Source organism: Podarcis filfolensis (genome assembly GCF_964270895.1).
Source record: "Podarcis filfolensis genome assembly, chromosome: 6".
NCBI classification, from domain to species: Eukaryota; Metazoa; Chordata; class Lepidosauria; order Squamata; family Lacertidae; genus Podarcis; species Podarcis filfolensis.
The window spans coordinates 91,526,671-91,542,043 of NC_139609.1; the positions used below are offsets into that span (position 1 = coordinate 91,526,671).

Genomic DNA, 15,373 nt, shown 5'->3' on the forward strand with positions numbered 1-15,373 from the left:
CAGTTGGATACTGAAGTTCTATAGAATGTTGAACCATGTATTATGTTTCCAAGCACAATCCAAAGTTTTGGTGCTGACCTTTAAAGCCCTAAACGGCCTCGGTCCAGAATACCGGAAGGAGTGTCTCCACCCCCATTGTTCTGCCTGGACACTGAGGTCCAGTGCCGAGGGCCTTCTGGTGGTTCCCTCACTGTGAGAAGCCAAGTTACAGGGAACCAGGCAGAGGGCCTTCTTTGTAGTGGCACCCGCCCTGTGGAACGCCCTCCCACCAGGCTTGACAACCATATGTCAGGAGTGCTCTGATGGTGTTTCCTACTTGCCAGGGGGTTGGACTCGATGGCCCTTGTGGTCTCTTCCAACTCTATGATTCTATGATTCAGATGTCAAAGAGAAAAACAACTACCAGACTTCTAGAAGACATCTGATGGCAGCCCTGTTTAGGGAAGTTTTTAATGTTGGATGTTTTATCGTGTTTTTAATATTCTGCTGGGAGCTCCCCTGAGTGGCTCGGGAAACCCAGCCAGATGGGTGGCGTATAAATAATAAAATTATTATTATTATTATTATTATTATTATTATTATTATTATTATTGGAAATTGGGCAGCTGGAACACCATCAGAGATGTTGCATTCTTTGAGGTTGCTGGTAGGATGAAAATTGGCCATATTAACCACAGTCAATACCCCAGTGTTAACCATGGCCTTAAACCAAAGTGACCCAAAGATTCTCCAGCTGAAAATGTCTATGTTGCCACAGACTTTTCTAAGCCTTTAAGGCAGGGGTGTGAAACCTCTTGGTTCTTCTGGTGTTGCTAGACGACAGCTCCCATCAGCTTCACCCTCAAGCTCTGGGGAAGCAGCACAGGCAGCGAGAGAGTCTCCAAGCCCTGAGAGGAAATATTTCCAGCGTGTGGAGCAAGGCTTTTGTTTACGTATTCGCTGAAGTGTTAAGGATGCTGAGCATCTTGAGAGATGAAGGGCTGTAGCTCAGTGGCAGAACACATACCCTGCAGGTTCCAGGTTCAACCCCCAGGGATTGCTGGGAGAGATCCCCACCTGACACACTGCCAGCCAGTGTTGACAACACTGAGCTGGTTACCCAAATGGTAGATTTGATTTCATACGTTCCTAATTGGAAGCTGAGGTCAAACCATCTTGGAAGACAATTAGAAGGCAAGGCTGGAAGCCCATTGCAGCAGAGGCTCTGACACAGAAGAAAATCAAGAATAACAATTAGGTTGCCAGCAGGCCCTGCTGATAAGTTTTAACTTGTACAACCAGAGACAAAAGCAGTAGTTTATATAGATATATGCACTTCATTAGCATAATGTCATTTTGTACAAAAATTACTTATCAAATACAAAGGTTTTTTTAAAAAAACACAACCTATTTCAAAGTAGGGTTATACAATTCCATATAAACACCACTAAACTAAATGCTGACATTCACATGTTATATTAGTACATGCATACTAAGCCTAATAGAGAGATGTAAATATTTTCATTTAAATATTAACTTCAGAGCAAGAGCGAGTACATCTTCTGCTTCCCTTTCTTTCTATTTTAATGATGCAGATAATCTATTCCTTGTCCTGATTTTCTAAATTAAAAAAATCCTCTGCGATTCCATTTGGAAATCGGGAACAAGGCTTCTCTGGAACTTTGAGCACAGTTCAGCTTGTAAAATTCCTGAGTCTCCAGCACATCCATGAGAAACAATCTCTCTCCCCCCCCCCAACTTTCCTTTTTAATAATATATAATTATTTTCTCCTTGAATGCCCTTCCTGACTGAGTTGCAGTTGCAAATGCCGAATGGAACCTCTCTTCTCGCTCAAATGAAATAACAAGGCTTTAATTAATGGTTGCAGAAATGTGACTTACCAGCCCTTCAGGATGGGCCTTTGTCGTTTGGGGTCCAGAGAAGCGAAAGATGTGATGCTTCAAGGCAGCTGCCCGGTTGCCGCTCGACTCCCTTGCCATCTGCTCTGCTAGCTTGGTGGCAGGATGGCTTGGGCTCCTTGTGGCTGGGACAGAACGGACAGAAGCTGAACTTCAGTTAGGATAGATAATTTATTACGGCCGGAGACCAGCTTATAAAACACACTTGGGGGTACAATCCCAGAAGGAAAACAAACATTTAAAACAATGTACAACAATAAATTTAAAATTTATAAATGTGATAAGCGTATAGACACTTAAAACTTTAAGATAAGCTACTGCAGAGAGATGACCAAGAGTCACCCATGGAACTGAGTTTGGGGATTTTCTTAACAAACTACAGTGGATGCTCAGGTTGCGAATATGATCTGTGTGGGATGCACATTTGCAACCCACTGGGGGTTGCGATTCAGTGCTTCTGCGCATGCGCAAAGTGTGATTTAGCGTTTCTGTGCATGCGCGACCTCCAAAACCCGGAAGTAACCTGTTCCAGTACTTCCGGGTTTCGGAGCGTCCGTAACCTGAAAAAACGCAACCTGAAGCATCTGTAACCCGAGGTATAACTGTAGTTTGTGTCGGGGGATGGTCTGCGCCTACAGATCTGTACACAGAATCTGGTGACCATCCGGGTCGTCTTATGATCTTTGCCTAACAGGAAAAGGTCAAATTTTTGCTTTTCCAGGAGGTCAGCAAGCCTCACCAGTAGGGGATCAATGGTCTCACTACGTGCATCTTCATAAAAGGGACATCTAAAGAACAAGTGCTCTGGGCTTCCTATCTCCCCCAATGAACAGGCGCAAAGTCTCTGAGCATATGGGACTTTTTAAAAGGATCCTTCCAGGACCGGCGAGCACAGAGCCGAGCTTCTGAACTTCAGTTTGTTCCTTCCCTCAGTAAAGGTGCCCCCACCAAGCCACCTGAAGGTCACCGAGCTCTCGCAAGGGGAGGTCCAGCTTGAATGGGAAGCATCTGCAGCGTCCGACGTGGTTGTCTACCAGATCAAATGGAACGTGATTGGGGAAAAGAGGGCGCAGGAGGTATGTCGCCACTCTGGGGAAGGCGGAGTAAGTTGAATCAGGCTAAGTCAGTTGGTAGAACGTGAGACTCTTAATCTCAGGGTTGTGGGTTTGAGCTTCACGTTGGGCAAAAGATTCCACCTGGTTGGAATAGATGACCCGACTAAGCATCAGGAAGAACTTTCTGACAGTAAGAGCTGTTAGACGGTGGGTGGAATGGTCTTCCTCAGGAAGTGGTAGACTCCCCTTCCTTGGAGGTTTTTAAGCAGAGCTTGGATGGCAATTTCTCATGGATGCTTTTGCTGAGATTCCTGCATTGGACTCTGCAGGGGGTTCCAACTCTCCAATTCTATGATTCTAAGTATCTTTGCAGGCTACCATCTGGTAACAATGGCCTACCCAAAAGGGTGGCCTTTGCCAGTGTGTTGAATATATGTATATGTCAAATGGGGAGACTCTGATTTTGATAGGCAAAGTAGCCCTGTGAGAATAGGTGTATAGATCTCCCCTTTCTAAATTGACCCACCTGGATGCTATTAGGAAAAGGAAACAGAGCCTAGGACTTGCCGATCAGAAGATCGGTGGTTCGAATCCCTGTGACAGGATGAGCTCCCGTTGCTCGGTCCCTGCTCCTGCCCACCTAGCAGTTCAATTTTTAAGTGGCCAGAAGATCCCATCAGGAAAGGGCTCTTTTGCACCACTTGTGATGGTTTGACTCCCAGAAGGCATTATGCACCCACAGCCTCCTCTTCATAAAAACATTGGCCAACTATGCAGATGCCTAGTATTCAGGTTGCCTTTGTTCTTCTCTCCCATAGCTGTCTGTTGCTGGAAATTTGGCGTCTTCTATTCTTCCTGGCCTGAAAAAGAACACTGAGTACCAGATCTCAATATGGGCATATTACAGAGATGGGGCTCGGAGCGATACCATCTCTGTCCGGCACAAGATCAGTAAGTGAGCAGGAACAAGCAGTCTCTGTAATCTCGGGAGCTGGGACCTGATGGTGCTGGATAGCATATAACTAAGCCATGAATGTGCCATTGAAGTGGAAAACCATGATAATCAGGAGTCAGGTGCTGCAGCAGAAAGCCTGGGGGCTGAGGGGGATTGGTTGTCTCGCAGCCTGTGTCTATGGCGATTTGAAGCAGTGGCTGGAAAACTGTCTCTGAGTCGCCGTGACTGTAACCATGGAGGGAAATGCTGTCAGGCTAGGCATGGAAACAGAACTATCAGCCGCTAACTCACATAAGCACACATTCTGAGGGCGCTTCCAGGCAACCTGTTTATTGAAGGTTCATCCCAACTGGTTTGCAGGCAGTGTCGTTGGCAATTTAACCGGCATTCATTATGATCTCTTTTGTGGGGAAGTGTTGCGTCAAAGCAAGGGTTATCTCACACTTCCCAGTGCATCCCCCTCCTCTCTTTCCTTATTGCAAAAAGTTCTTTTGGGAGAAGTTGGTTTGTCTCGCGAGAGCTGCCAAGCAACTGTGATTGTGCAACCCTAATTTGCTAGTTGGGATGTGGGTGGTGCTGTGGTCTAAACCACACAGCGTAGGGTTTGCCAATTAGATGGTTGGCGGTTCATATTTCTGCGACAGGGTGAGCTCCCATTGCCCAGTCCCTGTTCCTGCCAACCTAGCAGTTTGAAAGCACGTCAAAGTGCAAGTAGATATGTAGGTACTGCTCCGGCGGGAAGGTAAACGGCGTTTCCGTGTGCTGCTCTGATTCACCAGAAGCGGCTGAGTCATGCTGGCCACATGACCTGGAAGCTGTATGCTAGCTCCCTCGGCCAGTAAAGCAAGATGAGCACTGCAACCCCAGAGTCGTCCGCGACTGGACCTAACAGTCAGGGGTCCCTTTACCTTTAATTTGCTAGTTGACAATTGAATCACGTCTGAAAATGGCATCACAATTTACAGCTGCTTCTGTGAAGCTGCACCAAGTCTGGAGTAACTATTTCTCTGGGAAACGGTTGCCCCAGATCTTATTTATGCTGTTGGAACAGCCAGGGTTGATTACTGCAAAGTGTTGATATACGGGGCTACCCTTGAAGACTGGCTGACAATTGCAGTTAGTTCAAAATGCAGCTGTACTCAGTGGGAGCAGGTGTTGTGATTTTGCTACACCAGGGCTTAAAGAGCATTGCTGTTTGCTTGTCCATTTCTGATCACAATGAAAGGTTTCAGTGGAGATTTCTTTTTCTTAAAACCCTACACTAGCTTTCCCCAACCTAGATCGCAACCTGGAGTATATGAGGCTTCCAGTATGTTTTCCCCTGGTGACCTAAGTGGTCAGGCATGTCTGTGCAAGGGAACTTGGTCTTTCACATAATCTGTTCCTGAGTCATTCAGGACTTTATTTTCCAGGAACAAGACCTTGAACATGGCCTGGTAGCTATTTGGCAGCTGGTGAGCAACTGGCAGAATTAGTAAATATGAGAATGGAATAGGAGAAGGGGCTGGGGTGAGGGCTTGTGCCACTTATTTCAGATTAATGAAATGATAGTACAAGTGTAGAATCATTTGCTGGCAGTTCAAGGGCAAAAAAGGGGGGGGGGAAGAGGGATACAATTTAATACATTTTCTTTGAGCTGCTGAAGTCAAACAGTACAGAGGGGTAATCGTGTTACAGTAGCCCCCAAAAGGAGTCTTTAAAAAATAAATTATTTTATTATTGTTATGCAAAATATGCAAAACATAGAAAATGTGTGGCATTCAGTTCATGCACATTTCTCAATCCAATGAAAGCACGATAACAGAGAAAAAAAATGCAGATGGTTGTACATTTGTTGTTCCAAAATGCCGCAGGACAAAATCCACTTTCTCCTGAAACCATCAGCATTTGTCTCCCCTTGATTTCTCAGATGTGGCAGCAATGTGCCAAATCTTCAGAAAGCAATTTTTGGGCAAGGGCTGTAGCTCAGTGGCAGAGCATCTGCAGAAAATTGCAGGTTCAGTCCTAGCACCTCAGTGTTGGACTAGAAATGTACTGAGTGTACTGAGCTAGGTGGACCAATGGCCTGACTTGCCACCAGGTAGCTTCCTACATCTGCCTATTCATACCTGTAAACCATTTAGCAGCCATTCTGACATCTAATGTGGTGCCTTCCAGAGTTGGACTCCAGCTTCCATCATCCCTGACCACTGACCATTCTGACTTGGGGCTGATGGGAGTTGGAGTCCCACATTTGCAACTAGGGTTGCCAGATCTCCAGGTCTGACCTGAAGCCCAGGTTTGCCTGGCCAGGTGGCAGGTGAGGGGATTGAAGTTCCAGGTGGGCGAGAATGCCTTTAATTTAAAATAAACAAATAAAAGAAGACTGTGTACATGTAGCTTGCAAGCTTCAGCCTGGCAGGAGCTAGCTGCAAAATATACCCTGCCTGTCAGGAGTTCAGCCTACACTTGAGTAGGACTCTGGCAGAGAAACATGCTTGATTGGCATGTTCCCTCCCTCCTGGTCAATTGTTTGGGACCTTTCTTCAGCCCGAACATCACAGTGACCGATGCCAACCGACACCGGCACACTTAGGGATCTACAGAGTTTGCGCAGCTTGCGTGACAGACCTCAGCAGCTCAGCATTTTGGCTAATCTACTTTATTTACATATAAACACACACGGAGCACTGCAACATGGCTCCCCCTCTCTCTAGCATCAGACAGCAAAGAGATAAAAAGAACAAAGGACAATAGTCCCACTTCACGGAACACAGTAACACAAACATCCTGTCTCCGTCACTTCCCACTCTGTGGAGTCAAAACATACACCGTCATATGAAAGACAAAAATCTCATGACCGCAATCATAGATCAGGAATTCTGCACTCCTCTGTTCCCCTCTCCCAATTAACCTCCATCACCAGGAACCCCCTCTCATGAAATCACCAGCTGCCACCCTAACTCTCAGGTTTGGGCCCTGAAATCTCAGGCTCTGGGATACTCCTGAACCTAGCAGCCTATTCATTATCCCTACCTTAGATCATGCAGCTGTTAAATCTACTTGCTTGCCACTTGCTGCAAGGCTCAGTGTTGCATTTGCACTGACAGATTAGTCTTTGGACAGAGGCGACTTCTTGTTTACAATGATGCAGCAGTCTTTCAAGGCAGGGGAGCACACACACACACACACACACACACACACACACACACACCTATCTGGAGTGCTGAATCACCCTTCACAAGCAGCACTCTCAGAAATGAAAGAGAAGTTGCCAGCCAGACCATGTGTCAAGGTAGAGACTGCTCCTTGCTTGGTACAAAAGGATGAGAGGTTAGAAAGGGTCCTCCCTGAAAGTCCCCCCTTAATTAATACTTCCTGACTAATGGCTTTGCTGGCAGTGAGCAGAACACCATTTACTTAATAGCCACCCTCTATTTCTCTCATTTAGCCAGGTTTTTTACATTTTGGGGAGTTAGCTGAGACTCAGATTACCAGCTATCCTGGCACCAGCACCCTTTGCTTTGAGTCATATTTACTGATCTAGATTCTGCTTTTCGGCTCCAGTTCTCAAAATGGATCAAGACAGGCAAAAATAGTATATTTTTAATACATATTAAAGAAGAATTAACTTTGCCCGGAATCTTCAGAATAGCATAATTCAGGAGGAAACACTCAAGTGAATCATCTCTGCCAATCACTAGCAAGGCCAAAGGGTTTTCTGTAGAACAAAGTGTTCAGAGCACTCCAGAAGGGCCAAGTATATCAGATGGGAGGGAAATCTCAGCAAGCTCTATTACCGGTAGGTTATTTCTGATTAGGACGGCTGCTCGCGCACTGCCAGAACAAGAGGAAACGCACCATTGAAGAAGCGGACAAAAGGAGACACCGATTTGCATGAAATTTGCACATTTTAATTAGGTGCGCCGCAGAATTCTGTCAGAAGTAGGAGTGGAAATTGCTGGTGTTGTCCCATGTCCGGAATGAAAATCAGCCCAGTGAATATGATCGAGAGCAGAGCAGATTTTGGGGAGGTGTGGTGTGGTTCATTTAGTCGTTTAGTCGTGTCCGACTCTTCGTGACCCCATGGACCAGAGCACGCCAGGCACTCCTGTCTTCCACTGCCTCCCGCAGTTTGGTCAGACTCATGTTTGTAGCTTCGAGAACACTGTCCAACCATCTCATCCTCTGTCGTCTCCTTCTCCTTGTGCCCTCCATCTTTCCCAACATCAGGGTCTTTTCCAGGGAGTCTTCTCTTCTCATGAGGTGGCCAAAGTATTGGAGCCTCAGCTTCAGGATCTGTCCTTCCAGTGAGCACTCAGGGCTGATTCCCTTAAGAATGGAGAGGTCTGATCTTCTTGCAGTCCATGGGACTCTCAAGAGTCTCCTCCAGCACCATAATTCAAAAGCATCAATTCTTCGGTGAAAATTTCACTATGCAAGGATAAATCCTTGTGCTAACTAAACAAGCATTTCTCTCAAGCTCCTACAAGAAGTTTTCTGCGCTGCTAACTCACTTCCCAACTGCTATGAAAATATTCCTAAAGAATCTTTTAGTTGAGCAGCCTGCTTCTGTTAAATGAGAACTTTCAACAAAAGATTCTTTGCTTCTCTGAACTAAGTTTCTCATTCTCCCCCACCCCCTGCCAGGCCCTAAAAGAGGTTTTTTACCCCTTTTTCTTTCCAAAAGCTCTAAGCATCTTGGGATATTCTATACGTTTCTGTTTTGCACCCATTGTTCAATTTACTTTTCCTCGACCTTATAATTTCGGGCTCTCCCTAAGGTTCTGGGTTGTGTCCTTTTGAAAAGGATAGTTTTTTTTAAAAAAAAAAAAGGAAAGGAAAGGGAAATGTGATATCAACTTCAGTTTGCGAGGCACTTGAAAACAGGTGAAGAGATTCTCTCAAGAATTGGTGAACTTCAAAGGTCACCGTTGAAGTATTCCAGGAGTTGTAAGCTCAGCAGGAGGCAAGGTATTGCAGGCTTCCCCTCCCCTGGTTGTCCCAGGAGAAAACATTTCTCACTGAAGTTTCTGAATAAAAGTGAGGGTTGTCCAAAGCCTAGCTTTCTGATGTGGAACAGAATAGCTGCTCTTCGAGTCTGAAGCTAAATTCGTTGCAGGGGGCTGTGGAAGAGAAAGGATGAATCCTTGGCAACGGATAAGGCATTTTATTTATGTAACAATATTAACATGATGCTTACTTGACTGAAGATCGCTTAATGGTTTACAAAGGGCAATCTGAAATATGCATTAAAAAAATAATAATCCCACATGCTTTGGAGATGGGGGAGGGGGGAGCCAGGACTGTTTAAAGTGGTAAGATAATGATTTTGACGTATGGTGCTGTTGGGGGTCTTAGCATCACTTTTAAAGTTTCATTTATGATAATTAAGCAGAAATGTTGACCTTCTGAGCAGAAAGATGGGATATGAATACATTAAAACCAGCAAGCAAATAAATTATCAAGGTGTGGGAGGATATATCCTGGGTGCATTTCGGGGTATTGTCAATTATTCATTGACTAGCGAAAAATAATGCCCAGCATATATGTGTCTGTGTGTTTTGTGTGTGCAAAAAGGCCTAAATACTGCAGAGACCTTGCTCTGTGCATGTGTGTTGTAAAGTATTTCTGTGTAGGGCACATTAACCTCCATAGGGTTTCTTTCAGAGGTGGAGAAACACACTTTGTCCCCACTCCCCCGACCCAAATCTTCAGGTAGGGTGGGAAAAGATCTCTTTGGAAACCAAGGAGGGCTGCGCAGTGTGTTCTTCATCCTTGAGTCCCCTGATGGGACTACAACTCTCATCATCTTTAGACCAGTGGTTACCAACGATGGGATTGGTAGTCTAACCATCTCTGGGAACACAAGGGTGAAGAAGGCTGGTGCAGACCATTCCATCAAGAGAAAGGTAGATGGATTCAATGGTCTGCTTTGGTATAAGGCAGCTTCTTGTGTTTCTAGGTTGTGAATGGCAGAAGTCAATGGCAGTCTTCTGTTATATGGGAGAAAGTAAAGGGATATATTTGGGAGTGACCTGGGTGGACCTGAACTAAGGATGGATGGATCTGTCAATTCCGGTCTCTCTATTTTTTCTAGACATAAGTTCAGTTCTCCACATTTCTGCATTGCTTAGCTTTTTAAAAAACAACAACACAGAACTCCATGAGCATTTTACTGCACATCTCTCCTAACATACCCACTTTTGTATGCAGTCTTTCCTAATATGCATTTTCTTTTGCAAGCAATTCCCTCTAATGCAACACATTTCAACACACATTTTCTTGTAACAGATGCATTTTACACACATAGCTCAATTTGAGAACCACACTGCAAAAATTCTGGGCAGTGTGAATTTCAAGGGGATTGTCCCCACTTGCATGAAAAGTTCAAATTCAGTAGTTTTGTTTTAAAATCAGAACCTGAATCTGTCCCCCAGATTGCCTCTTATTTGCTTTGTCCCACAACGTTCAGAGCGATCCGTTGAACTAGCCTTCCATCTGCCTAGCTCTGACCTTATTCTGTATCTCACAACAATGAATATTTCTCTCTCTCTCTCTCTCTCTCTCTCTCTTAAAAAAGCCTACAGTACTAGATAGAACAATATAATCCCCGTAGTCAAAAACCTATCAGTGCATTTTGAACACATCTTAATAATCTTGAAAGACCCCGTTGCCTGGCTACAAAGTACCTGTAAGGTGGATGGAAGATTGAAGAACAGGAAGGATGATAATCACCCATAAACGTTCTCCAACCATATCTTCTCTCTTTTATTGCTCACCACACTGTCTACTTCACTCGAGGACTTGTGGTTCTTCTGTCTGGCTCGCAAATTTGGATGCTGTGTTTTGCCAGTGAATCCAAGGGAGAAAGTTGCTTAGCCCCTCTTGAAAAGAGAAGGCAGGAGAGGGAGGGTTTGTTTGCTTTTTTAATCAAGGAAGATTTAAGACGGCTGGCACAGATGGCACCCCTTGTGCCAGAGAACATTTGTTCCCTTCTGGGCAGCCTCAAACCCCTGACCTTTCTTTCCACCTGTCAAAACCATGTTGTCAAGATTCTGCAGGGCCTGCGGGACCTTTCAGAGCAAATCCCTCCTCCAAGAGCACCACTTACTTTCCCTCAGCTTGTTAGGATTTCCTGGGATGTGTCTCGAGGGCTGCTGCAGATTGGGCCAGATGCCAGTTGCTGTCAAATGATCGATTTGTTCATCTCCTCCTTGACACATTCACAGGAGACGAGTGTCTCCACAAAAGTGGAAGCCACATTGTCCTGCAATGTGCATGTCAAGCTATCGTTTTTACATCTTTTGGATTAATGCATCTACCATTTTGAAGGCTAGGATTTCCAGATATTTGCTACCTACCCATGATGCTGAGGCTGGCACAGAGGTAGGATGGTGAGACCCAACAGAAATCATGACCTCTGAACAGTATGTCAGGAGTTCAGCCTACACTCGAGTAGGATCCTGGCAGAGACACATGCCCGGCTGGCATGTTCTCTCCCTCCTGGTCCTTCATTTGGGAGCTTCAAAAGCTATCTTCAGACCGAATATCACATCGACCGATGCCAACCAACACTGGCACACTTAGGGATCCGCAGAGTTTGCGCACCTTACGTGACAGACCTCAGCAGCTCAGCATTTTGGCTAATCTACTTTATTTACATATAAACACACACGGAGCACTGCAACATGGCTCCCTCTCTTTCTAGCATCAGACAGCAAAGAGAAAGAACAAAGGACAATAGTCCCACTTCATGGAACACAGTAACACAAACATCCTGTCTCCATCACTTCCCACTCTGTGGAGTCAAAACATATACCGTCATGTGAAAGACAATGATCCCATTACTGCAATCACGGAGGGGGAATTCTAACATGAATACCAATTTCTGGGAATCACAAGAGGGGACTTTGTCCTTAGGTCCTGCTTTCAAGCTCCCCACAGGCATCTGGTTGCCCAGTGTGATGCTGGGATACATGGTCCTTTGGTCTGATTCATCAAGGCTTTTCTTATGCCCTCATGGTGAGGGCTGAGGACTATGGCACTATATATTAAGGCTGTCTGTAAAACTGGCCAGGGATAATAGAGCACTCCAGCTGAAGACTCCATAGATCACCCTTACCCAGCCAGATGTTTTGAGCTACAATTCCTATCAGCCCAAGCCAGCGTGGCCAATGGTCAAGAATGCCAGGAATTGTAGGCCAAAACATCTGGAAGGCACCAGTGGGGGAGTCCAAAACATCTGGAGGACACCAGGCTGGAGAAGACCTGCCCTATATGCAGAATTCATCATGCGAAAGTCTGGGCTGGATGAATCCCTAGCCGGAATTAAGATTGCTGGAAGAAATATCAACAACCTCAGATATGCAGATGACACAACCTTGATGGCAGAAAGTGAGGAGGAATTAAAGAACCTTTGAAGGGTGAAAGAAAAGAGCACAAAATATGGTTTGAAACTCAACATCAAAAAAACAAAGATCATGGCCACTGGTCCCATCACCTCCTGGCAAATAGAAGGGGAAGAAATGGAGGTAGTGAGAGATTTTACTTTCTTAGGCTCCATGATCACTGCAGATGGTGACAGCAGCCGCGAAATTAAAAGACCCCTGCTTCTTGGGAGAAAAGCAATGAAAAACCTAGACAGCATCTTAAAAAGCAGAGACATCACCTTGCCAACAAAGGTCCGTATAGTTAAAGCTATGGTTTTCCCAGTAGTGATGTATGGAAGTGAGAGCTGGGCCATAAAGAAAGCTGATCGCCGAAGAATTGATGCTTTTGAATTACCGGTATGGTGCTGGAGGAGACTCTTGAGAGTCCCATGGACGGCAAGAAGATCAAACCTATCCATTCTCAAGGAAATCAGCCCTGAGTGCTCACTGGAAGGACAGATCCTGAAGCTGAGGCTCCAATACTTTGGCCACCTCATGAGAAGAGAAGACTCCCTGGAAAAGACCCTGATGCTGGGAAAGATGGAGGGCACAAGGAGAAGGGGACGACAGAGGATGAGATGGTTGGACAGTGTTGTTGAAGCTACCAGCATGAGTTTGACCAAACTGCGGGAGGCAGTGGAAGACAGGAGTGCCTGGTGTGCTCTGGTCCATGGGGTCACAAAGAGTCGGACACGACTAAACAACTAAACAACAACAGGCTACTGGTTTGGGGGAAGAAAATAACCTCTGCTCCCTCTCACCATTCTTTTTCCTGAATGGGAGAAGGTTAGCTACAAAGGAGCTTGGTGACCTTTGCATATTCCTCTGTGCAGATGGCGCTGTGGTCTAAACCACTGAGCCTCTTGGGCTTGCCGGTCAGAAGGTCAGCAGTCTGAATCCCCGTGAGGGGTGCGATCCTGTTATTCTGTCCCAGCTCCTGCCAGCTTAGCAGTTTGAAAGCACACCAGTGCAAGTAGATAAATAGGTACTGTTGCAGCGGGAAGGTAAAAGGCATTTCTGTGCGCTCTGGCTTCCATCACGATGTCCCATTGTGCCAGAAGCGGTTTAGTCATGCTGGCCATATGAGCCAGAAAGCTGTCTGTGGACAAACGGCGGCTCCCTTGACCTGAAAGCGAGATGAGCGCTGCAACCCCATAGTCACCTTTGACTGAACTTAACCATCTAGGGATCCTTTACCTTTTTTTTTATCTTATTCTTCTGTAGGAAAGGTTGCAATTTGGGACTGGTAGCATGCATCCCATAAAATTGCTTCTGTTCAGAAGAATAGCTTAGGCACCTATCTTTTCCTTTGAATGACATATTTTTACTTGGATTCCACATTTTTATGACTACTACTTTTTTAAAAAAAAACCTACTCTCCATTATTTTTTGTGCCCCCTAACTTGAAACAAACAGAAGAAAGGGGATGCCCCAGTTTTTAATACCTAGCAAAGAGGATGATCTTCTACTTCCCTAGAAAAGGGATAAGATTATGAGAAGTTCTCCTGGAAAACTGGGACACTTGCAGAAGACCTTTCCAGAGGATTGTGGCATACATCTTGTGAGTTTATGTATATATTAGAATTTTGGGGGATTCAGGAGTTTGAACTATCTACTCCAGGGCTGACCTTATCCCCTTTGGTCTGCTTCACATCACAGAGAGAGAGAGGTCAACTTCTCCAGTCATAAAGCTCTTCTGCCTCTCCTTGGCTGCTTGGAGAGCAGCCATAGCCCAGAGCAAAATATAGTCGATATTCCTTTGGTTTGGCTTCAGTGAAACAGAGAACTAGCAAACAAAAGGAGGGGAATCAATGAGGTTCCACGTGAGGTATGGAAAGCTTCAGTATAACATTCAAAGATGACCTCAGGCTCCGCTGGAAGCGGGAAAGGAACGCTTATATTTCTATTTCCATTACAGGCAAAGGTTTAGCAAGGAAAATGCTGCACCCTGGTCAGCAACAAGGATGACCTTGTTTGTCCTCTGTATTATGGAGAACGATGAGTGGATCTATTAACTCAAAACTTTTCTCCATCTCTCTCTCTCTCTCTCTCTCTTAAAAAAACCTCATCAGTTCAACATATTTCTTTACCAGTTTGCTATTTAAAAAATACACACCAAAGTCCCTGTGAAAATTTGGTAGCATTTTTCAAGCTATTTCATCTAATATAATGCATTTGTTTGTAAGTGTGCATAAAAGCACACATTTCCACTAAAATGTGTGCTTTTTTGCATACTTCCCCCGATATACATACTTTTATGAACGTTTCTTGGTCAGAGAACTGCATCGTAAAATTCTGAGAAGGGGCTTCTCAACTGGGGTGCTACAACAACAACAACAACAGCCTTTGCCATAGAGAGCTCAAAGATACAACTGGTTATGGAGCCAACTTTGATGCACCCTCTAGCAACTCACTGGAATTACTTTATCTATTTCTCATAGCTCAAGAAAAAGGATGGTATTCACGTATATTTTTGCATGGAATTTGCAAGGAATAGCACTAGAGCAAAGGGATTTCTCACCATGCAAACCCTGTACTATCACCAAATCCGCTCTGAAGAGTTTGGGGGGAAACCCAGAACAGATTTAGGGGTCATACAGGGGTAGGAGAAGTGGGCACAGTTCCATTTCACAAGGAGAAAACCCACCACTGATGGAGAAATCTACTTAGTGCTGTGTTGAATGCAACCCAGTGCTGTTAGGGAGAAACAAATTCTCCCAATTCTGTTCCTCTGGTTTCCACTGTCCAAGATAACTTCCAAATTTAACTCCAGATTTGGAACATTCAAAATTCTTATTCAGCCTGAAATCACGAGGAGCCAAGCCAAAGTCAGCACCTTGGAGAGAGATCATAGGATGGTTTCATGACCACAAATGATGCTCCTGTAGCTAAGGCCAAGCATCCAAGATGCCCTAGCAAGGTGCTGGACTGCTGCAAATATTTGAGGGCTAGGTAGTGATTGACAGGAGGCTCCACCCTCTGAAGCCTGAGTCCCGGCCAGTTAAAAGGGCCATTGCAGCTGTTGGCTCCTTTGAGGTAATGGGGCTTCCACC

General features: G+C 45.2%; 1 protein-coding gene and 1 long non-coding RNA gene across 3 annotated transcripts in view; one reads left to right on the forward strand and one right to left on the reverse strand.

Annotated features, from left to right (window-relative positions):
* The window catches only part of COL20A1 (collagen type XX alpha 1 chain), a 148,973-nt gene that overhangs the window by 49,796 nt on the left and 83,804 nt on the right, over positions 1-15,373 (forward strand). For both annotated transcript variants that reach the window (XM_083618337.1, XM_083618336.1), the window contains exons 17-18: positions 2,833-2,975; positions 3,773-3,905. In XM_083618337.1, the coding sequence (XP_083474463.1) occupies positions 2,833-2,975; positions 3,773-3,905 (276 nt within the window). The remainder of the gene's footprint in view (positions 1-2,832; positions 2,976-3,772; positions 3,906-15,373) is intronic.
* Positions 574-10,821, reverse strand: LOC310764823. The gene is made up of 3 exons (XR_014549235.1): positions 10,581-10,821; positions 1,882-2,024; positions 574-1,204 (listed from the first exon to the last, which is right to left on the reverse strand). It is a non-coding gene; the product is annotated as an uncharacterized lncRNA (long non-coding RNA).